Consider the following 24,847-nt stretch of genomic DNA (forward strand, 5'->3'; position numbering starts at 1 on the left):
TCATTTCGTGACAAAGCAGAATCGATTAATTGGGCAATAATCCATCTCCACGTTCATTCACACTGCAACCCGGATCTTCAACGCTTCGGCAGCCGCCATTTCTCGATGAACTCGTCGGAGATGACAGAAATGTTGCCCGAAAATGGCTAGAATTTAAGAATCTTGATGTATTTTGATGTTTCGGTCTGTAATTTAATTTCAACGGACTTGACAAGTCGCCCCGACGGTATGTTGTTGTTTTCATTTTGGTATGTTGTAAACATAACCCCACGGCCAGTAACACATGGGAAGAGTGCATGACCTTTCGATACCCTGTGTTAACTACGCGGTCATCGAGTTTGTGCGTATTTTACTAGCACACAAATTATACGCACAGACATCATTTTTGGTGTGAGAAGGGATTAAAGCTAAATCTTTACGTAATTATTAAAATGTCATGTTTATTTCTACAGTTTCTGCCATATTCCTTTTGCCCGACATCTGTACGACCTTTGTCCTTTTCTAAGAGAGCTTGAGACAGAATTAGGTCACGTGCATACATTATGTTAATTAGTGTCTGGATTGTGTATTGATTTTTTACTACTGAAACATCATACTAATGTATATATATGTATATAAGAACACATTCCACAAGAAGTTTTCAGTAAGCTAACATTTGCAAAGATATATACATGTATATACATTCTGATGTTATTAATATAAGGCAGTACAGTTTAATCATATTTTAAAAGAAAAGTGGCAGAATATTGTTTTATATTTTGAGCTATACTGAAATTTATACAACCAATTCTCGCAAAGGACCATTTCTCACCAGTGCTTTGTTTGGCCATTTTTCTTAACAATGCACGAAATGGTCCTTGGCAAGAATTTGTCGTATATTCCACTATAAAAATTAAAATGATACTGATTAGATTACTACTTTTTTAAAATGATTATTATAAAAAAAATTCAAATTAAATTTCATTTTTTAATAAAAAATGAGGAAAAAAAACATGCAAGCTTATATTTCATTGATTATTCAGAAAATGCATAAGTACATGCAAAAAAAAAATTAAATAAGAAAAAAACAGCATGCAGTACATGATTATTCATACTTACATTTAACGTGAAGAGAATTTCTTACCTCTGATAATTCTCTCATAGACAATCTAGTCAAATGGGGTAGAAAATGATACGACTGACTTAAAACTTTACTCATCGATAGAAATTCAAATCTATTTGTTTTCGTAGCTCTACCATTTGATCTCTTATTTCTCAGTAATCATTAAATCTATTTTTTTTTAAAACAGCAATATGTACCATGTACTGATCTTCAAAATTAATTTTTTTTTTTATGAAACAACCATTTGCAAGGAGAAAAAAGGTAGATTTGAGATAATAGGGAAAAATCATGCATATACATGTATAATTCCTTGCTAAAGATAAATGAATTTTTCAACTTCAAAAGGGTAAAGTGGTTGGGGAACAATTATTTGGTGTATAATCAGATTTTATTGAAAAGTATGTGTGCGTTCAATTTTTATTGTCATCAGGGAATAAAACAAGGGAAATTAATGGTTTGTCATTAGGGTTCCCACACACACCTGGGAAAAGATCCGCATACAAGCCCATTCTTCTAAATTACTTGATGATATGGATTTTTAGCATGTGTTTGATTTGAAAATGACTCCCAAAAAATTCAATTTTGGGGGAAAAAATATTATTTTTTTTAAATTTTGCTGCTCTTCATGAAAATAAAGAATCCCTGCCATATTTGAATTTGGGACCTGCGGGTTGGTAGACCGAAGCTACACCAATTGTGCCACAGAGATAAAGTGTTTATCATAAACACTAAATTTCGGCAACAGAGACTGTTTTACAATCCAATAAAATTGCAATGTTATGAGATACTGTCATAAAAAGTAGAAGTCACAGGGTGTAGAGAATCCTTAAGGTTGAATAACAAACCATCACAAAATGGCTGACCCCTAACTGCATATTTTTTGCTTATTTGACATTTGTACAGTTTATTTATCATATATCTTTCATTATAAAAAAAAAATCCTGTTAGTTTGAGTTACTTTTTCCAGGTGTGTTATTCCACCTTAAACTTTTAACCTAACTTAAACTGATTACGAAAAAGATGTGTATAAAATAAATTTCTTTGCTTCTTCAACATAAATTGAGTTAATGACTCCTGCTATTGCTAATTCTTATGAATTTCAAAGCACAATATTGATACTACACAGAATAACATCTCAATATATAACAGAGGGTGACCTAAACTGACGGATGATTTTGAGCAAAAGAATCATTCACATGCTGATTGCATACATGTGAATAGATCAAGACTAGTGCTAATTGCTCCATTGTTGTATCGTTGCAGCTGGCTAGGCGGAAGATTTGGAAGATCAGATGAGTACAGAGGAGGGGGCTCCTGGTATAACCTCAAGTATTGTGTCTCCCTCATCTTCGTCCTCGGTCTCCACTAGTCGCGTCATCATGGAAGGGGGTGGAATTTCCCCAGAAAACGTCATCCATGTCATCAACCCGTCCAGCCTCGGGAGTTTGTCCAGCGTGGTTAACGCGGTTTCTTCCACGGCGGCGGGCGGTATGTCTGGCCTGCACACTATTACAATAGCGCCTGGCTCCTTCCCGATTCCTGTCAACTTTGCGTCCAATTTACAGGTAAATGTGTTTAGGTGTGTTATGTGCCATCACATATCTCTCTATTACATTGAATGCATACGGAAATTTAGGGCAAGAAGAAGTTTGTATTATAAATTATGCTTTGTGCTGGAAAAAAAATGGGAAAGTATAGGAGGGAGGGGCAAGAATGAAAGTGACAGCCTTTAAGTGGAAAATGTTAAGATTCATGTCAGAGTTTCTGACCAAAAAATTGAATTTTATCATTTTTCATCGAAACAACCTTCGTGTATATATTTCCTTGTATTGACTCCCATTTAACTCTATACTCAGTATTCACAATGGAAATTGACCAAACTTTTCCAGGCCTCCACTAGCACTGCAAGTACTAACGGTAGCAGCGGGCAACAGATCCTGATGGCCCCGCCCGAGCTAGCAGCCAAGCTGAAGGAAGGGGCCCTACCCACACAAGTTATACAGGTGCCTAATGCCAATCTGGCTTCCATAGACTGGGCTGTAAAACTGAAGGTGAGCTTGAGCTAAGGGTGAGCTCAAGTTTAAAGTGAACTTGAGCTGAAAGTGAGCTTGAATTTAAAGTCAGCTTGAGAACCTGTGCTGCTACAGTCAGACTCAGTGTAAATGGAGGTTGTAGTGAAAAGGAATATGGTGTCATTCGTTAGATTATTCATGAGGCTGTTCATGCAGGTGGGTCACATGATCTGGGGTTGTTGATTTTTCCCTACGGATCATGTGACCAGCCCACATCTGCAGATCCCATGAATGTTTAAAAATGATGCTGTATTACTTGGTTTAATTATATGAGAGGCTATTGTTTACTAGTCTACTGAAATTCAATGCATGGCAATACAAGTTAACTGCCTGATGATTGATATAAATTTAGGTTAATGTGTACATCATTGATCGAGAATTCTGCTGAAGAAGTGATAGCTCTTGAACATAACCATTGTTCTTTTTCCTCTTCTTGCGTGTTATTGATGCCCAACTATATAGGTATACAATTGCCTACAGTAACATGAGAGTTATATTGCCTAATTTTACAATTTGGTCTGAAGTAAAGAAATTGATGAAAGCTGTGTCTTTCCTGAAAATAAGTTATAGAAGAGTTATAGCCCTTGATTTTTGAAATTAGTTTTTAGGATTTCTTTACCACACCATTGTTAGATGTATCGAGCCAATTTTGGTTTTTGGGATTCTCTTTTTATACTCTCTCCTTAACATGCATTTGAACTAGGTTTTGTTGAGGCGCTCATGTCATACTGACATGTCAAATTTCTCTTAGAGCAATCCTTCATCAGCTAATACATACAGACATGTGTTAACTGAAAGGCAAAGAGCAACTTTTTCTTTTAAATATTGCCCCATTTTCATTTAATTGCGGCGCATTTTGTCTTTTCTATGAGAAACGTCTAAGGCAGTTGCAAGAATTTTGTTTTTTGTGTAGGAACTACAACACAATCAGAGACTGGAGCGACTGAGGGATGAACAAAACTTAATCCGAGAGAAGGTCCAGAAAGCGTCATTTGAGAGCAAGTTTGAGCCGTGTGTCGTGTGTGGAGACAAAGCCTCTGGTAAATATCTTCATCATCATCATCATCATCATCATCATCATTGTTATTACCTTCTTCATCACATTTTTTTTCTCTCTGTCCTTTGCTCTCACTGATATTATTAAGTGTTGCATCTATGTGTCTTTCTTGAAGTTTGTGCCCTCTGAATTAAATTAGAAGCTGAGGTTCTCTGCAAGTTGCTAAATGTATTATGGTATACAATCATGCTGAAATACTTAGAATATCAAGGCATAGATAAGTGCAATACCTTTTAATGAGTTATTATCAGTCATAAATTTCTTATACATGGAAGATTTACATGTACTTATGGTAAACACGCTTATAATGAATTGACTCTTATAATGAAGTGATTTTCATTCCTCTTGGGTTTGAAACATACTGTGAAGATGACAGAAATAATGAATTACATTTACAACTAAGCAAAATCTTCCATCCCTGGCACCATAGATGTTGATTTTCCTTTTGATCCCTAGGTCGACATTATGGCTGCACAAGTTGTGAAGGGTGTAAGGGGTTCTTCAAAAGAAGCATCAGGAAACAGCTGGGGTACGCGTGCCGTGGAAACAAAGACTGTCCGGTCAACAAACCCCACAGAAATCGGTGTCAGTACTGTCGGCTCCAGAAGTGCCTGGCCGTGGGCATGAGAGCGGAATGTGAGTTTATTAATATACACTGTAGTTTGTACTTTTCTACTGGGACTGGGGTTTTGTGAACCAAGGGGACTGTGAGGAACAGTTTGAAGACAAATAACTTTAGAAATGGTTTGGAACAGGATAAATCTTAATGTTCTATTCATTTTTTGGAACGAAGTTAACTTCGTATGTGGTGAGAGGGGTTTATGATTTTATTTGGAGTACTCTTTTTGTATTATGTTGTTCATTATGATTTCAAATATGGTTCAAAACTTTTACAAAAAGATATATCAGAGAATCATGTGAAGTAATGGTTTGTCATGACTTTAATCTGAGGTCACTGACCAAGGTCATTCATCCTGGCACTTATCCAAAAGAGGCCAAGCCTGGGGCAAAAGCCCTTCATTAGCAATTCTGGTTGTAATTTTTATCAAGATAGGTTTGTGATGTGCCTTTGAACATTTTCCATTTTCAGCTGTACAGCAAGAGAGGAAGCCTCCAGAGAAAGAACAGCGACCACAGTTCCCTGCGACGGTGGCCACATCTACACAGAAAATCTACATCCGCAAAGATCTCAGCAGTCCCTCGGCATCACTTCCTACATTTGCAGGCAAAGTATGGAGCCAGGTCTAGTCTTGTTTTTGATGTGCAGTGTACATGCCATTTGCTGTTTTTATACAGAATAGGCAATTGTCATTAAAATAATGTGATGCTTGCAAAAAGTTACATTTAAAGTTTCATTTGGTATAAAAAGAAAAAAAAACTTACGATTTGAATTTCAAGAGTACCACCATGGCTAATTAAAGCTATATTCCATAAAATTGCTAAATTAAAAACTGCTAAGATTTTTACATTATATAGTAAATTGACAGTACATTGTATGAGGATTTCTTAAAGAGTTCCCCACAATTCATTTTACCACTCTTGTATATTCTTTTTTTTCAAAATTTGAAGCTAAGAATCAGAAAGACTAAAGCCTATGTGATTATTAAGCCAGTATTGTTTCATTCACAGTATAAAGCTCTTGTTTCAGTTAGAAGACGCTGGTGCTCAGAGAACGGCCAGTAACTTGTTGGCGAATCTCCAGGAGAGAATTGTCCACACAGATCAGGGTAGTGTCATCATGGGAGGGGCAGTGCCCGCCTCCACCACAACAGGTAAAAATGTCTACCTGCAATGCATGTAGCCCTCTCCAATTTTTTTCATCTAACTCTTTCTTGGTGAGGGCTTCAATTTCATGTGCAATTCCATGCACAGATTCATGTGAGGATATCAAATTTACAGTTGACAGTGTCATCCTCTCTCTCTCTCTCTCTCTCTCTCTCTCTCTCTCTCTCTCTCTCTCTCTCTCTCTCTCTCTCTCTCTCTCTCTCTCTCTCTCTCTGTGGTTTCCTTGTTAAAGAAAGATCTGACTGATTTATTCTTTGTGACAGATCTGAGTACATTGGCCAATGTTGTCACTACGTTAGCCACAATGAGCAAGAATGCGGAGGAGGATCAGAGCCCGTCTAACGGCGACACGGGACTAGGAGGCGACACGTCAAACAATGCCGCGAAGGCCTTCGACACACTGGCTAAAGCTGTCCAGCCTCAGGTACTCATCAGGAATCTTCATTTTAAACCTAAATATTTGCATATAAAATATTTATGAAAAAATATGTATGTTTTACATGTATAGGATGGTGATTTCATGTTTTGCATCAGTGGATTTGTTGTGAAGCAAACCTCTTTCACACTATGCATCACTGAGATAATAATTAATAAAGTGCCGATATCTAAACAATTGCATTATGATTGATGACTGAGTTTTTAATCACCTATTTTGTATAGCCATATAATTTTTTTAACCCTTTCTTTAAATGACTGTTTTTATCACCTATTTTGTACAGTCATATCATTTTTTTAACCCTTCCTTAAACTCATTCTTCCAATTCATCTGGGTTTTTTTTGGGGGGGGGAGGTTCTATTTTATGAATTCAAAATGACTAATCATAAGTTTTCATGTCTGAGTCCTTTTGATGCACATAGATGACAGATAAGTGTGTTTCATGGACTGACCTGATTACCCTCCTTTTGCAGCCCTTGGACCAGTCCTCTCTGTGTGACAGTAGTCTGGATCAGTCCTCCCTCAGCATGGATCTCGGCTCCGAGTACAACCGAGATAGCTCCATCGTAGTCGAGGTTGACGGTAAGTCACTTCTCAAGCTTCAACTGTTTTATTTGAGTCATAAGTAGAAGCAATAGCAATGACCTAGCAGTTTATCTTAACTTGGACTTTGATTTATTCCAATTTAAAAAATGCTATACATTGCTGAAAAGTTCAAATAACATCAGGGGCAAGTGCTAAATAAATGTTTCATGTGGTTATAACAGAGAGAGACCCTGCTCACAAGTTTAGAGATGAATTAATGCATTCAATATAGAATATATAGATTAGATAATTTTCTGATATTTTCAACTTCTATCTCACAAATATTCGAATCATGAGCAACAGAGTATAACTATTGAGATATGACAATAGTAAATATGTATTTATATATCACCTTTTTTTTTTTAAATTCAAATTCATTTAAAGGGTTTATATTTTCATACATGTTTTTAGGTAGGGGTGGGTTGAGCTATTGACAGAATTGAAAAAAAAAAGGGGGTATATTTTACACTTCACATTTGTAAAGCATACTACAGTACTAGTCAAAAAACAGTATGTACACAATATGAATTTATTTTCTTGATCTGTAGAATTTTTATTTGTTGCAGTGCGAATCTTTTGATAAATCAGTATATTAAGATGTATGTGTGAAATAACATGCTTTAATAATGATATGTTGGAAATTTTTGTTTCTCCAGGCCCGGTGCTGACTCAGCAGAATTTTACCTTCAACCTGACCACCCCCTCGCCCATGCCGGCGTACCTGAACGTGCATTACATCTGTGAGACTGCTTCCCGCCTCCTGTTCCTGTCCATGCACTGGACACGCTCCATTCCCGCGTTCCACGTTCTAAGGTCAGTTCTCTCACCTACGTGTCAAATGTAGGATCAAAGGGCAAATCTTGAAGGGGGGGGGGGGGGGCGGGGGCTGGAAGGGAGAGGGTTAAAGTGTCTTGATTACACTAGCTTGACCTCCAGAAGAACTTTTTCCTAAACATCTCTTCCATATAAATAATGATTTACATAACCCCTTATTGAAAGTATCAAAAGTTATTAATTTTTGAAGTGCAATTAAATTGAAGCTTCAGCTTTGCACATTGTCTTCATTATGGGACTTGACAGAGTTATTTTTATATATCTGATCTGCTTGTAGCCAAGAGGTGCAGACGATCTTGGTGAAGTCGTCCTGGAGCGAGCTGTTCACCCTGGGCCTGGCTCAGTGTGCCCAGTCCATGTCTCTGTCCACCATCCTGATGGCCATACTGAACCACCTACAGACTGCGCTCCAACAAGGTAAATCTATAGCTAGTAACCATGAACCGCTGTACTGAACCACCTACAGACCACGCTCCAACAAGGTAAATCTATAGCTAGTAACTATGAACCGCTGTACTGAACTACCTACAGACTGCGCTCCAACAAGGTAAATCTATAGCTAGTAACCATGAACGGCTGTACTGAACCACCTACAGACTGCGCTCCAACAAGGTAAATCTATAGCTAGTAACCATGAACCGCTGTACTGAACAACCTACATACCGCACTCCAACAAGGTAAATATATAGCTAGTAACCAAGAATAGCTGTACTGAATCACCTACAGACCGCGCTCCAACAAGGTACGACCAAAAAATAATTATATTGGTTCTTTGGAATCCCAGCATTACATTTGTGTCAAATGCTGCCATTTTGATCAATTTTATTGCCACACTGAAAAGAAAAATAACTCCATTTCCAATTTTAAGTTAAAATATGGAGATTGAGTTATTTCCCTTTGTATATCTTTCAATGAAAATAGATTTAAAATATCTGCCTGCCACATTGTACATTGAATTTTTTGGCATGATTGTCAAGCTGTTTGACTTCAAAGGAACTATTGTTTCTAACCATATTAAGTTAAAATTCTGCTCTTTCTGTCAAATTTCATAAACTAATAAGTCACAATGTTTTTAGTATTTAAAAGAAAAGAATAAAACGTGTACAAATAATAGTGCAGTATTGTTAATCAAATATTCAGGTGAATCGAATTTGCACAAATTTTTCCAAAGCACACATGTTCATGGGAAGATAATTTACTGGAACTGAAGAAAATGGAGTGTCAATTTGTATAGACAGTCTGTTAATTATCTCCCATTTGATGTTTTGTAGACAAGAACTCGGCGGAGCGTGTGAAGCTGGTGATTGATCACATTCTGAAGCTTCAGAACTACATCCAATCACTGGAGGCCTTACAGATAGACTCGGAGGAGTTCGCCTATCTGAAGGCCCTAGTCCTGTTCTCTCCAGGTAAGTGGATTACTGTGGAATCATTAAATTTTTTGTGGGGGCCAATTTTTGTGGATTTTAGGTTTTTTGCTTTTTCGTGGGAATGTAATTTCATGGATGCATTTTCAGTTTCAGTAAAAAAAAATCACTCTTTCTACATCTGATTTTGTTGAGGATGTAAATTCATGGGGGAGGGCAACCCATGAAAATTGGGGAAACACGAAATTCAAATGATTTTTTGCAGTATTCACATTGAAGATCTGTCTATGGATGTTACTTGTAAACTATTTTAAAAAGATTAGTCATTGATAAAAATGCATTTAATACATGTTTACATAGATGTTATAGATAAATTTTCTTAATTTTTTTTTAAAGGGGGGGGGGGGGGGTGTTTAAATAACATTATCCCTTTACATAGTCATGAAATATGAACTTGTTTTAATGACAATAATTTGTAATCTGCATTTTTCCTGGAAGGGGAAATGTTTGTGTTGAATTCAGAAAGCCCAAAACCTGTTTTATTGCAGATATAGGCATTTTGATAAGACTTTAAAAAAATTTGAGCTGAATTTTGTCATTTACATAGAGTTATATTTTACAGATACTCCATCTTTGCCCAATGCCCCACAGATTGAGAGGGTCCAAGACAGAGCTCAGCGGGAGTTGGCCAATCACGTTCGACAGACCCACCCCTCTAATCCTGACCGCCTAGCCAAACTATTGCTCCGCCTCCCCGCCCTTCATTCTCTCAGTCCCAGCGTGATGGAGGAACTGTTTTTCGCCGGCCTGATCGGCAGTGTTCAAATTGACAGCATAATTCCTTACATTCTCAGAATGGAGACCGCCGAATACAACTCACAGATGGCGGGGCAGGGCCTGCAGGGGGCAGCTGAGGGGACAGGGTTGGACTCCACCCCCACGGGGTCCATGTTGTTTGCCTCTCCTCAGATCACGACCGCTCAGATGACTTCGGAGGCAATTTCAGCACTACAGACATCCATTGCGACAACATAACAGCAAGGTTTTTTTAAATGGAGCATTTTTTTTTTTTACATTGACAGAGATACATGAAGGGAATGAAGAATGTTCATGAAAATCAAAAAACGAAAAAAAATAAGGAAGAAAAAAAATTATTTTAAAGGAGAGGAATTACATCATCCAACTGTTGTTAGAGAGTTGTTGTTTGTTATTTGTTAATTATTGAGAGTTTAAAACATTCGAGACTCAATGTGATATGTGGACGGAAGCTTCAGTGAGTTTTCTCCTTTTGGAGATAGACTTACGGCAGTTTGGAATTTGTTGTTTTTTTTTTAAGAAAAAAAAATTGTGGATAGATAGAGAGATTGTCCCTGTATCCAACAGTGGATTTGAATCGGCCATGTTGTTCTCTGATATGCATTGGCAGACGCATTTGTGTAAAAAAAAAATTATTTTACATACAACATGTACAAGACATAGATGAGGTGTAATCTCTGTGGGATCCATTTCATCTTTTCTCATCATCAGCATAGATGTGCCGTTTATTGCATTTCAAAATGTAACAGAATTTCACTCATCTTGAACCTGTTGGATTTATCCATGTGTAATTCATTACCGTATGCTGTTGGTTTTAATATTACATCAGTTTAGTGCTACTCATTTGTGAAATACAACACATTTTTATCTAAAGAATTCTTTTCCTGTAAAAGACCTAGATGTGGGATGAAGAAAATTGTCTTCATTCCTGGAAAATGAAAAAAAAAATTCTTTCATCCCATCACCAAACGCTATTAAAATTTATGTACAGTTCCAATTTATTTGCTCTGTGACAAAGACCAAAAACACACAAAGAATATTTTAGTGCTTTGAAACTTTTTTTTTACAGGTCATTGCATGTTTTTGGATTTTGTTGAATTTGAACTTTTTTTTTTTTTTTTTTTTTTTTTTTAATATTCAAATCCTATCTTTATAAAGCAGGACAATATTGTTTCAGTGGGAAAATCCTTTTTAGAATTGTTTGAATTTTGTGCTTTTATTTTGTTCTTGGATATATTTTTTTAATTTAAGAAATGTTGTGATATATACGTGTAAATGTCAATGAGAACTTGGGAGGGGGGTTTATGGCCAACGTAAGTGGAAAGATATAGGTAGATTGTTCTCTTCTCTGTGCTTTTATTTTATCTGTCTAAGCTGTTGTGTTTTATATCTGATTAGCCATATTTGAACAAAATATTCATTGTATGAAATACGATATTTTCTTGGGCCGCTTAAATTTTCAAAATTCCGCTTTTCGATCATATGAATACTTTCTTCCATATTTACATCATTTTTAAATTTTTTTTTCTTCAATCTATAGATTTAGGATTAAGATGTTTAAATGATGAGTATTTATCTTTTTATTGTTGAGAAATATGTTACTGGTTTATAGTGTGTTGTAAAAGATTATGAAGGTGCTATGACAATTGAGACAGATTTCCCAATTGTTACGAATATCATATTTCCAATCTTTGTCATGATGTTGTACTGCAATGTAACATTTTGTCATCCCTCGAGTAATAGTCAAGCATGCATTTGGTTACGGCCCTGCAGAATTGCCCTTCTTTTCTCATGATTTTTAATAACCCTAGCATCAGCTGTTGTACTGGTTAATCAAATTTTATTTTTTGTCGTACAGGTTAAATTTTTTAAACTGCATTCAGCCATATGGCATCTTGACAGTATTTTGCCCCACTACCTGTCCCCCTCTTAAAATTCCCCCCCCCCCCTTAAAATGTTCCAGAAAAAAAAATGGAAACAAGTTTACTGTGTTGCCATGGTTATGTGTTATATCGTCATCATATATGTTTGTGTAAGTATTTCACAAGTATTAATCTGAGGCCAACTTTCTTATTTCCATTTGTGTTTTATATGTTTCGTACGTGTGTGTGTGTGTGTGTGTTTACGATCTCTGTTGTCTATGCGTACATTTGTAGAGTAGAGACGATTGTAGCTTCATGTATTCTCATCTAATGAGTATAATCTGGCCTCTGCCTTGGAAAGAAACTACAGGTTCGATCAATATTCGTGACGTGTATTCTACTTTTTTTTTCATCTCATTCCACACATTTGTTTATAATTTTGTAGTATTTTTTTTTCTAAAAAAAAAATTATCTTGGCATACAAGTATTTTCATATAAAACATGTCACTTGTTATTTTGAAAATTCAGAGTTGTCTTTCCTATAATAGAAGTAAATGGAGGAAAAAGTAAATCTTTTTATATGTAAACAATCTGACTAAAAGAAATGCAAATATATCTTTATTTTACTGAAAGTATAAGGCTTTCTCTAAAATTTTAAGTTCATCAGTAAAAGGGATTTTCTGAAACCTTTATATTCCGGATATTGGAGACAGAAAAAAGGGGGGGGGGTCGAAAAATTACTATTAATAATTCGGTTCACCAATAATTCTTGTACACAAGCCTTAGTTTCTTTCCACGGAGATTTGTTGCTTTCTATATAATTATATATGTGCATGTCTGTGAAACAGAATTTTCTTAAGAGTTTGAATTCCTTTTACTGCCTAGGTCTGTTTGACAGGCCGCTACAATGAGATAACTTATAATGGACTCGTCGCCATTGTCAAGTGGGCTTCTCCCGTTTTCTTTTTTGTTTCTTTTTTGCTTTGTTTATAGAACAAATACATGTATGTCATACCGTATAAATCAACTAGATAAAATTTGGAAAGTGGTGGTATTACTACTATATTTCTTCTTCTGTTATTTGGTGAATATTAAAAAAAAGTTTGGAAACTTTGCTTGTTTTTTTGCTTGTTTCATTAACTGGCAAGGTAAACATGAATTACCGACATGGGAAAGTTTATTTGGCGGCATTGTGCCCTTTTATTCAAGCCAAAACAGACTTGTGCCCCCACACCCCCCCTCCCCCCCCCCCCCCCCAATTTGAACTGCTTCTCTTGCCGACACCAGTCCTTATCAGTCCTTACTTGTACAGTAAGGACTAGTTAGATCTAGTACAATAAAAAGCTTTAAATATGCACGTAACAAATAATGATAATGTGCAATATTATTGGAAGGAAGTAGATCGCAGAAGATAAAACATTGAACCAGAGAAATATTAATCTTGATTAATAAAAGCTAAGACTAACCAGGTATTTATGCGAATACTGTGGTGAAGGAAAAGTCAATTTGAACAAGTACGTCTTTTGATACTCAACTTAGAGTCATGTTTGCTTTAAACAGCTTTGAGCACTTAGTCTTAAATTATGTACTTATCTCGTAATTTGACCACTAAAGTCTTGCTTTAACAATTTTCCATCAAAGTCGTGAATGTTGATAAAAATGACTACAAAGCTATGAGTGCCGAAAACATGTTTTGGCCACCAATTGCAAAGTCTTGCTTGGGTTTTTTTTCACTGAAAACTAGTAAGAATGATGTAAAATAATTATATTGGAAAAAAAAGTCTGGAAAACGAAGTTGGGACAGAATGACCGACAGACAACGATAAAGACTCGAGTCCCCCCCCCCCCCCCCCCCGGGCTTCACCGCAGGCCAGGCACGTAGCGTCAGGGGGGGGGGGGGGGCTGCCCACCCCCCCCCCCCCCACTTTTTCTCGCAGCAACAAATTTTTTAAAATTTCCATATAGAAAATTGAATTACCATGAAGTTGCCCCCCCCCCACTTTTTTGGGAGTATGTAAAAAATTGATATGAAAATAAGGAAATGAGGATTGAAATTTAAGTTATATACTACGCCAGCTACCCCACCCCCCCCCCCCCCCCCCCCCCCCCCCCCCGGATTAGGATTTTGACGATTTTGGAAAAGTTTAAATTTCCCTTTTGTTTTTTTTTGTTTTTGTTTTTTTTGCTTGTCAAGATTTTTTGGATGAGTCTGCCCCCCCCCCCCCACTTTCAAAAACGATGCTACGTGCCTGCACCGTAAGGAAACTAGAAAGGTGCACTTTTAATTTGATTTTTTAATGCCTTTAATTTTGTAAAACATCTGGATATTATATCAAAATTTCTTTTGGCTTTTGATTTAAATATTATATAAACAACAAATTCTTGAAACACCACTAGAAAAGACTTTGATAAAAGTTAGAGGACTGCATGAGGGTCGGCAAAGCATAAATGCTATAAGTCACACAAGTCCACATGCTGACACAACGTGTTGGACAATTAAGTTTTTAATGCTGTGTACAGTGTATATATTAAATAAGAAATCATTCTTTGAGTATATTATGAAGTGATCAAATACGGTCAGGGTGATCAAATCCATAAAATGCCCGAAGGACATTATGATATATTTGATTACGTTCGACCGTATTTGATCGTTTTATTAATCATAATAGTCATTGATGAAATGTATTGGACTAAACATTACAAAATCAAGTCGTAGTGTTATCGCAGACAATTATGGCAATGGAAAATGAACCTTTTGGTTCTTTATATCCCGCAATTTTTGTCACCAATGTCTTTTATACATTTCATCAAGTTTGGGTCTCCGAAGTTTTGATACTGTAAAACACATTTTGCCTTCCAAAATTTTATGCTATATTAAAACGTTTTGATTTTGGTCGCTGAGGTTTTGTTTGTAACAATTGTACAACAAATATTTTATAAACTATTTATTATACAAAAAACTGAGTCTATATATATAACAGTTTTGCGGTGTAAATCCTTATGCCAATCAAATATTCATTTGATATTTATTTGATACACAGAAGAAGTTCGTCCATTAGATATACATGTATCTTACATATATATTCTAAATCTTAATATAAATGTGGTATCAATTTTAATTATGAATGTCTAAGGATAATTCGCTGTCAGTTCCAGACCGGTATATCTTTTGCGAAATCTAAAAAATGTCCCCATAAACATTTTAACCAAAATCACGCGCTTGTAAAAAGCGATGGTGAAAATCGTTGATATGAACGGCTAGAAGCTGTGAACAAAACGGTATAGAGATAGTGAAATCTGCATGTGCATGACGTCATGGTGTATCTCCAGCACGCGCATACAAAGCTTGTCAGATCGGCGTTGTGTTTGGTACCTTGAACACCCAACTAACAACGGACAAAGAAAACTCGCCGAATCCTCCTGTTTCTGACGATTAAAGACTATTACAATGGTACGTAGGACATTTCCTTAATAATCAGTTGTAATTACGAATAAATTAAAAAGAAAATTTTGATTTTTGTAATATTTCATAAGTAAAAGTTTTTTTTGATACCTTATGCATTTGGTTAATTAGGCCTAGTCTTAAAATGATGAAATTAAAAATCGTGGATTGAAATTTGAAGAAGAGGCGTACTAAAACTATTCACATGTGTATTAATTAAGATATTTTTTTTTTTCATTTTCATTTTCATCTTTGCGATTTTCGTGTATTGGTAATTGCTTTGCATAGTGCATTGTTTTATGAGCGTCTTGTAATCAGCAGCCGATACTGTGCACGCGCTGTGTGCAATTCAGTTCTCGTCTGTTTATATCATTGAAACAGAAGGTGAAGCTATTTCTATCAATAAAACTCAAGGAAACAGCACGAAATTTCTTGAAGAGTACGTTTTTCGTTTTACTCAAAGTTTTACCTTCCGGTAAATAAAATACAGTATGATATGAATAATAAAATATCTTCTTTAATACGTAAGTGTAAATAACTTGAAATCTGAGTATAACGTAATGTTATTACACCGTGCACACAAAATGTAAAATTAGAAAGTGTTCGGGTTTGCATCATTCAACGTCTGCTCTTATAGAACCGTTCCCTTTCGCAATGACTCATTCGATAAAAAACATCAGTTTGTTTTACTCTTTTTTTCTGAAGATGAAAAACAGATTGAAATGAGAGAGAAAATGCTGATGATCTTAGTAAATCGCGCTGAATGGCAGATGTGAAGTTGCATAAGACTATTAAAACATCGCGGCGCGTCTTTGCTCCAATACTTCAGACTGTCTTCTATAAAAACAAAAAAAAGAGCCTAGAAGATAACGAGGATGGTGCGTCTCACTGTTCCAAACCCACGACAGCAAGTCTACATTGGGCACTCTAGTACTTCAAACCCGAGAAAGATAAATTAAACAGTGATGCAGGGCGGTGTGCAACAATGGACGCATCTGCTTGGGTGCTGCCATTATAACAATGTAAATTATAACAGCTCCATAGATTTGCAGGACATGACGGGTTGTGAGCAGGGTTGATGTTTTGCTTTTAATGTTGAGGGGTTTTCTTTTAGAAAGACAATGTGCAGCCTTCGATGTTACGGAACGCCGGATTTGAGATTCGGACGGGTAACTTTAATTTTGTTTGGTGTCGAGAGATTTTGTGTATTGTACCTTAGAGTGTCGTCATTCGGTACTTTTATCGGATATTTTCGCGGAGTCGTTACTGCGCGGGATCGTTGCGCAAATGCGGACTGGACTGTAAAATTTTTAAGGACAATCGGGACTAAACCAAAATCTAATTTATTGAGTCAGATCTAATTATATTTAGAAATAATTGGTTTAATTTGGAAATTAAATTCTCTACGTTAACGGATTAGAAATGTGTAACAAAGATTAACTCCGCTGTAAAGTATGTATACATTGAAACATAAATAACTTTAATTTCTTTTTGTTGTGACAGTCGGAGTAATTCATGAAATATTTTCGGAAACGCGTTGCACGAATGCGGACTAGTCCCACCGTCATCAACTTTCATCGAGTCAATGTTCAGCCTCAAGTGTGGAGTGTGACCCCATGCAAATTAATGCACTTATCTTTGAGTTGAGGACAGAGTTTAAAAGTGATTTAAAAATTTTGGTGACGGCGAGGACAGGGTTGTAGTACTGTATACTCTTAATCGGCGGGTCATTTTTTTCTGTTAAAAAAAAGATTATTATACATAAATGTATATTTTCGACAATCGGGAAATTTGTTTCCAGACAAGGATAAAAAGCACACAAAATGATTCGTCGATTTAGTTTTTTGATTGATTGGTTTTGAATTTTTACAAATTTTAAAATCGGAAATGTCTAAGGCCTCCTTACTATATCCAATGCATTTTAATGGCGGTAATTAAATTTGTTTTGCCTAAAACACTATCATTTACGAACAACTACAAAAATTTCAATTTGTTTATTCTCTCAAACCATTAAAATACAATGGTACACGAGGTACAAAATAAATTGTGTTATTTGCGTTTAATTTAATTGTCAAGGGTCTAATAAATCATATATAATATTTTAATACTACACAGTAATACACGTGTAAATAAGCATAAGTCAGAGAAAAAAATTGATACTGTATACAGGGAAATATTCGCCCCCGTTTTATTTTTGCCCATATTTCGCCCTCACTGTCGGCGGGCGAGTTAAAGACTGGACGAATACAAATGTCTCACATGACCTCTCTTTAAACCATACTTAGTGTGGGCGAATTCAAGCCGGGGCAAAACTGTTTGCAAACTGAAGAAAGGCGAAAATATCACTGGGCGAAAATAACCCTGTGTACAGTAATACAAATAAATTATTAAGACAGCAGACTTGCTCTAAGATTTTCAAAATAAAAGTGCTTATTTTTTTCAAACATTTTTTAAAAGTTTGATGTTTGCATGATGTCATGCTTTCTGAACATTTTCCCCCCTAATCTATTATATCTGGTAGTTTATACCATAGATTATTTCTCCAGACTGTATCAAATGCTTGTTTAAAGTCACCAAAAGCAGGAGAAAATATTTATTTTTTTTCTATTTGATAAAAATTAAAGAGATAGAATATGGTTCAGAGTCTTATGATTTTTCCTAAAACCTGATCGACTTTTAGTGATGAGGTTCATTAAGTTTTAGATGCATACGTCTCTAAACGCTTGCTCCAAACAGTGTACAATTTGAGGACAATCAAGACCAACAAAGGGTCAAACTCATGCAAAATATGTATTGAAAACAATGTATCAAAATAACTCATCTTTTTATCAAAACGGTTGGAGTATTTTTTTTATATCGGTATTTGTTTTATAACGTGTGCGGAAAAATTCGATCGCACAATTTCTGTCAGATGTCCAAGCAGGATTGCTGAAGAATATTAATGAACTCAGAATTGAATGAGGAACTGTGGAATTCAATTTTGTTACCCCAAACTCGATAATAAATTCATAATAGTTTTTAAGATAAGGAACTTCCACATGTAATATACCAAACGCATTGGATTTGCGTTTACAAGTCATAGGGGATATGAGTGCTTGTTTTATACCCCTGATGAATTTTGGTTTCTTTTCTAGAGGGAATGCATATCTATTCACGTGGGCCAGGCTGGGGTACAGATGGGCAATGCATGCTGGGAACTTTACTGTCTGGAGCACGGAATTCACCCAAATGGTCACTTGATCTGTGACAAGCCAAACATGGTGGACAATGGCGACGAATCTTACAACACGTTCTTCAGCGAAACCAGCGCTGGGAAGCACGTGCCCCGGGCTATTTATGTGGACCTGGAGCCGAGCGTTGTGGGTTTGTTTTTTTGCCAACTCTCGCCAGATGACGCAAATTCAGTCATATATAGTTGACATCGTGACATTTTGGAAGTCGCGTCTCATTCGGACGTTATTCATCATAACAGAAATAATATATATTGCAATTAGTTCATGATTGTTCGGAAAACAATCAAAAGAATTGTCCTGAGTCAGGGGAGAGGTTCGGGAAACTGTTGCTCGATGCCGAAAGCCGAGGACAACAGTTTCCCGGGTTTCTTCATTGCTGGGGGACAACAGTTTGACCGTTTCTCAAGTAGTTACGAAAGAATTGTCTCGTTACCATATATATATATCATTCATGACGTAATAATTATTATGTCTATCGTTACTTTACATAAATATAAATAAGTGTAACCCAATATTAACAGAATTTTTCCTCTTTCAGATGAAGTGCGCTGCAGCAACTATAAACAGTTGTTTCACCCGGAACAGCTGATCAGCGGGAAGGAGGACGCGGCCAACAACTACGCACGGGGCCATTACACGGTCGGCAAAGAGATAGTCGACCTAGTGCTGGACAGGATCCGGAAACTGGTACAGGATTGTTCTGTCTCAGACGTCAACTTTATTTCTTTAGATCTGACTTGATATCTTGATATTCAGTGGCACGCGTAACGAACATACACTACTTATTAACTGGATTCAATTATAGTCAATATGTTTTAATTACTGAACCTCCAACATCTTTTTTTCATTATTTTATGAGGAAAAAAAATCATGTGTACAAACAATCAATTTCGTTGTTGCATGAAGAACACCACGCCACTGATATTACAGTTAATTATCTCGCGCACGATTGAAAGCTTTGTCTTTGGCTGGCTTTCGGTTCACTGTCTTGTTAATTAAAAATTTTGCTAAGATTTACGTCGGTCAGACAGACAAACAGACAGACTGAAATTCAAACAAGCAAAAAAAAAGAATGAATCATTATGACACATTTTCTTTTCTTTTTTTTTTTTATAGAAAGTCCACTACTGAATACTATTTTTAGAAAGCATACAATCAGATTATCTTGTTGTACTATACTGTAAACGAATACATAAGAAACATTAAATCTGACAATGTAATAATAATGACGCTATGACTTGTTTGTCACAGGCTGATCCATGCACAGGTCTCCAGGGATTTCTCGTCTTCCATAGCTTTGGGGGCGGAACCGGAAGTGGATTTTCGTCTTTACTGATGGAGAGGCTTTCGGTTGATTATGGAAAGAAATCTAAACTTGAGTTTGCCGTATATCCAGCCCCACAGGTAAATAATAAAAAAAATATAATTAAGATTTAGGAAAATGTCTGTTTTCAAACATTATTTTTTAAAAAAATTCTATGATCCGGTACCACGAGAAAAAAATGATACAGTTCATTTGGTAATTAAAATATAACTATAAAAAATATTCTGTTCATATTTTGTTAAACTAAGATTTCAACTGCTGTTGTGGAGCCTTACAATTCTATACTGACCACCCACACGACATTGGAACATTCCGATTGCGCGTTCATGGTCGATAACGAGGCTATCTATGACATCTGTAGAAGAAATCTTGACATCGAAAGACCTTCCTACAAAAATCTAAATCGGCTGATTGGTCAAATTGTGTCTTCTATTACTGCTTCCCTTCGATTCGATGGAGCCCTAAACGTAGATTTGACCGAATTTCAAACTAATTTGGTGCCGTATCCCAGGATACATTTTCCATTAGTTACATACGCTCCAATTATTTCAGGTATGTTTAGTGATTTTCTGTTAATTCAATGAATTGTGCATGATTTTTTTTTACCAAATACAATAATGTCTATGTAAATAAAAAAAAGAAGATAACAGTCATAATTAATTTTGATAAGTTATGCTTGTAGCTATTGATTTTTCCATTTGTTGTAAAAATGTTGTTCACTTTTATCAGTTTTTGATATATTTTTGTCACATTTTCACCACAAGAATCGTAATCATCATAAAACATATTTTAATATGCATGTAGGCACTCCATCTTTATTGAATATATATATATATATATATATATATATATATATATATATATATATATATATATATATATATATATGAACATAATTCCTCGGTTAAGAACTTCATGGATCAATTTGTCCAGGACTAAACAAAAATATTTGATGTACATATTAAATGATTTAGCAAGCTTTCAAGTTCAAAAGGCTGTATAGAGTGTTCTGTTTATTTATACAGGAATGTCCTACTTCTTGTACCGGTAATATCGAACACTCATCGATTTAAAGTTCTCTTGATCTTTGTATGTACTCGATATTATGACGAAAATAGCATTCTGGGTTTTCCAGGTTCGATGACCCGGATAACGGTACTGTGTATCCTTGAGTATGTAGGCAAATATTTTGTTATACGCTTGTCTGAAGAAATATGGATAGATTTTTAATAATTTAAAGGATTGGCTACGGAAAAGATTGCATCATGACTTTGCAATACCCGGCGTCCTTTAAAAATGCAGTTTCAGCATGTTAGTGCATATGACTAACATACAACGTTTCTCATTATTCAAGATATCTTACTTTATCAATAAAGAAACCAAGTTTAAATGTATGTGTGAGAAATTCGTTGGTATTGTTCAGGTTAAAATGTTTCGACTTTGTAAAGCCCCCTTCTCTCTCTCTCTCTCTCTCTCTCTCTCTCTCTCTCTCTCTCTCTCTCTCTCTCTCACATATTTTACCACAATGACAATAATTAAACCACTCTTCAAATTTTCTTTTAAGCTGAAAAGGCATACCATGAGCAAATGTCAGTACAAGAAATCACCAACGCCTGTTTCGAACCCAGTAACCAGATGGTCAAGTGTGATCCGCGCCACGGTAAATACATGGCCTGCTGCATGCTATACCGTGGTGACGTGGTTCCCAAGGATGTCAACGCTGCCATAGCAACCATTAAAACCAAACGGTCCATAGAGTTTGTAGACTGGTGTCCAACTGGATTCAAAGTGGGCATCAACTACCAACCCCCAACGATCGTTCCAGGTACTACCGCGCCGCTATAATAATTACTTTGGGGGTAAAACTTCTGGTTTAAAAGACTTTGATCTAATTCAATAAATGATTTTTTCTGTAGATTGTTTAACCACTGGTGACTAATTGCAATGACAATGATATGCGTGATATATGATATTATATCATAGTAAATACCTGTAATTTTTGCTGGGAATATTGGTGGGGTGGGGTTTTTTGGGGGCATTAAATGACCTGGAACTTTATTACCTAGGTGATGACCTCGCACAAGTCCAGAGGGCCGTGTGTATGCTGAGTAATACTACCGCCATAGCCGAGGCCTGGTCAAGGTTAGACCACAAGTTTGACCTGATGTACTCAAAACGTGCCTTTGTCCACTGGTATGTCGGCGAAGGTAAGTCGTGTCCCTGAACAAGCTGTCAGTCTGAAAAAAAAAACGCCCTTAAAAGATGATGATGATGTTGATGGTGATGATGATAATGATGATGATAATGATTTTGTGAAATTGAAAATTTGTGATAAATTCAATGATTATGATGAAAAAAAAATGATGATGATGATGATGATGATGATGGGATGATGATGATTTAAATACTATAGGTATGGAGGAGGGTGAGTTCGCTGAAGCCCGCGAGGATCTGGCGGCCCTGGAACATGACTATGAGGAAGTGGGTCTGGATTCCGTAGAAAACGGCAACGAGGAAGACGACACGGAGGAATATTAAACGTGCAGATGACGAGGATTTCATCGATTGCGTGTCCTGTTACGGACTATAAATAGCTTAATGTGCGTAGAGATAAAAGACAAGAAGCCTTAAACAGCTCAATGTGTTTTGCATTCCGATGCTGAATTGATGTCCGCCCCCTGTGTTTGTAATCGTGGAATTCCCATTCTTTATTTATTGCTATTATTATTTTTTTATGTTTATTTTGAATATTTATTATTATCATTATTTCAATTTTCTGTTCATGTGCTAGTTATTTAACTTTTTTGTATAAATAGCTTTTATTTTAATTTGATGCTGTGCATTATCCAACTTATAATTTTACTGTAATTTTGATTTTTAACTTTTTTTTACATTTTATTTTTCCTTTCATAGGCAACTTTATAACAAAGATGGTTTCATAATCATTTGTGAAATAAAACAAACGTTTGTGCAATGTTGAAATAAGGATGTACACGATTTAGTGTTGAACATTTGTTATAAAGTGTTTTATTGCATGTAAACACTCGCCTTAGAATTTACGTTTCCTACGGATGTCACACTGTAAAGATGTACACGAAAACGATACATATAAATAATGACCACCTCACCCTGAAAAGGGGCACATTGGAGTTTAAATTAAACGCAAAAATCTGTCGAAAGATGCAATTAGATACGTATACAAGTAATCGTAAAAAAAAAAAATTAGTAATTTTTGTGAAAAAAAGAAGTTAAAAAAAAACAACAAACAAAATGCTGGCGCACGGATGTTTTGTAAACTTTGACGCATGTGTCAGTTTGGATATTGATTCATCAAATAAAAACAAAGAGCGGCTTTGATTCTTCCCATATGAAAAAAAGGCAAGGAACTCATCGCCGATTTCATTTTTCAAAAGAAAAAAAAAATACAAATTGTTTATCTCTCGGTATGATAATCCATCTCCATCTTTCACAGGTTATTAAATAGCAAAAGTTATTAAATTCCAAAGTTACAGAATTATTTTTGAGATATATTAGTTAATGGATATTTTTCGAAAGTAAATGTCGTCTCATACATTTTATTATCAACACCGTTTGAAGAGTTTAACATGCCACCTTACTATGATTGCCTAAACTGATCTTCCTTTTTTCAGATATTAAATCTTTCTCTAATTACTAGTAATTGCCTGCATACTGATCATGCAGTCAGTTCAATTTTCAAGTAAGTTTCCAGTCATTCGGTATATATAATTTACACGTTTGCAGTGTGGAGTATTTTGCAGAATTTTAGAATAGCAAACACAACTAAAGATATCCTAACAATTTTTGTTTTTCTAAACAATAGTTTACACTAAAAGCCCTTTTAATTTAAACACTTTTATTATAACGTTATGCATTCGTGTCCCTATATATGCATGGCCAGTTGTATTCTAGGAACTATATATATATATATATATATATATATATATATATATATATATATATATATATATATATATAATTTTTTCAATTAGCAGAATCTAAACTTGCTTGACCTGTGCGTAATAAGACAATGCGGTTTTCTGTATAATACGGCATCGAATGTTCGTCAGGAATAGCAAGGTCAAACCGCAATGAGTTAAAACAAGACATAAAAGTTTTAATTAAGACATTGTGCGGTTTCCGGCAATATTTTTATGACGCTTTTTCATTGACATCAGTAGTGAAAAGGAAACTGATTTTGTCTGGTGTTTATGGAAATTTTTTTTAAGAATCATCCCTGGATCGATTCATATTTTAAAAGGACTACTTTAGGAAATTCCCACATTTAATGGTAGATATTCCACCAACGCGCTTGAACAAGAATGTAAACGTAAACGGAAATGGGATATTTAACGAGTTCTAATGTCTTCGAAGTTTTATTTTTCCAATGCACATTAAAAAGAAGAGAGAGAGAAAAAAAAGCGCCGATTAAAAGAAACAAATGCACAAGTCTCTTCGATACAAGTTGATATCCGATCAATTTGTAATTATTAGATCGATTTATGCGTGAAAATCGATTTAAAATCTATATTATTGAGATTTGTGATTAAAAAGTGTCAGTGTGTTAAAATTCTTAGAATGTGTAGTTAAATATTTTAAAATTGTTTTCATTCATATACATTTTCACACGAACTTTATCATAATTTTTTTTTCAAAATCGTTTCGTTTTTGTGAATTTAATTTGGTGTATATTGAAATTAATCTGAAATAAAATCTGTCACCGAGTTTAATTGTAATGACTCGCCCATCACGAGGGGTGGGGGATATCCCATTGTCTGACTAAGACATGTTTTACTTAAAATTCCAATTAAAGGTTTGAATATATTTAATTAAAGGTGATTAGGCGAGCCCTTTGTTTGCATAATTTAGACAGGTAGCGACGATGAGGCTTTTAGCTGCGGTTGTCATGACAAT

At 35.5% G+C, this 24,847-nt stretch overlaps 2 protein-coding genes across 6 annotated transcripts in view; both read left to right on the forward strand.

Annotated features, from left to right (window-relative positions):
* The window catches only part of LOC128161505 (orphan steroid hormone receptor 2-like), a 13,178-nt gene extending 148 nt beyond the window's left edge, over positions 1–13,030 (forward strand). The window contains exons 1-13 of one of the 4 annotated variants that reach the window (XM_052824795.1): positions 20–226; positions 2,366–2,667; positions 2,992–3,153; positions 4,088–4,214; positions 4,688–4,867; positions 5,322–5,461; positions 5,880–6,003; positions 6,280–6,440; positions 6,926–7,034; positions 7,694–7,850; positions 8,149–8,288; positions 9,143–9,280; positions 9,861–13,030. In XM_052824795.1, the coding sequence (XP_052680755.1) occupies positions 2,395–2,667; positions 2,992–3,153; positions 4,088–4,214; positions 4,688–4,867; positions 5,322–5,461; positions 5,880–6,003; positions 6,280–6,440; positions 6,926–7,034; positions 7,694–7,850; positions 8,149–8,288; positions 9,143–9,280; positions 9,861–10,273 (2,124 nt within the window). In that variant the 5' untranslated portion in view covers positions 20–226; positions 2,366–2,394 and the 3' untranslated portion in view covers positions 10,274–13,030. Of the gene's footprint in view, positions 1–19; positions 227–2,365; positions 2,668–2,991; positions 3,154–4,087; positions 4,215–4,687; positions 4,868–5,321; positions 5,462–5,879; positions 6,004–6,279; positions 6,441–6,925; positions 7,035–7,693; positions 7,851–8,148; positions 8,289–9,142; positions 9,281–9,860 lie in introns of those variants that run through there. The other 3 variants (XM_052824794.1, XM_052824796.1, XM_052824797.1) reach the window with 3 other exon arrangements.
* A 2,188-nt stretch (positions 13,031–15,218) lies between these two features.
* Positions 15,219–22,912, forward strand: LOC128161512 (tubulin alpha-8 chain-like). 2 transcript variants are annotated; one of them, XM_052824809.1, is made up of 8 exons: positions 15,219–15,367; positions 18,493–18,721; positions 19,130–19,278; positions 19,843–19,995; positions 20,164–20,467; positions 21,480–21,740; positions 21,982–22,122; positions 22,329–22,912. In XM_052824809.1, exons 1-8 carry the CDS (start codon positions 15,365–15,367, stop codon positions 22,451–22,453), a joined length of 1,365 nt encoding a protein of 454 aa, XP_052680769.1. In that variant the 5' UTR covers positions 15,219–15,364; the 3' UTR covers positions 22,454–22,912. The 2 variants fall into 2 exon arrangements, with proteins under 2 accessions (XP_052680769.1, XP_052680768.1); XM_052824808.1 differs by lacking the exon at positions 15,219–15,367 and adding an exon at positions 16,330–16,527.
* The last annotated feature ends 1,935 nt before the right edge of the window (positions 22,913–24,847 follow it).

The sequence above is a fragment of the Crassostrea angulata genome, chromosome 8, assembly GCF_025612915.1.
Source record: "Crassostrea angulata isolate pt1a10 chromosome 8, ASM2561291v2, whole genome shotgun sequence".
NCBI lineage: Eukaryota > Metazoa > Mollusca > Bivalvia > Ostreida > Ostreidae > Magallana > Magallana angulata.

Excerpts from the sequence above, each read along its gene's own strand:
- LOC128161512 (XM_052824808.1), top strand. The coding sequence starts at position 16,480 with ATGTGCAGCCTTCGATGTTACGGAACGCCGGATTTGAGATTCGGACGG. Across the intron at positions 19,996-20,163 it reads CCGTATATCCAGCCCCACAG|ATTTCAACTGCTGTTGTGGA; the intron begins GTAAATAATAAA and ends TGTTAAACTAAG. Across the intron at positions 21,741-21,981 it reads ACCCCCAACGATCGTTCCAG|GTGATGACCTCGCACAAGTC; the intron begins GTACTACCGCGC and ends TTTATTACCTAG.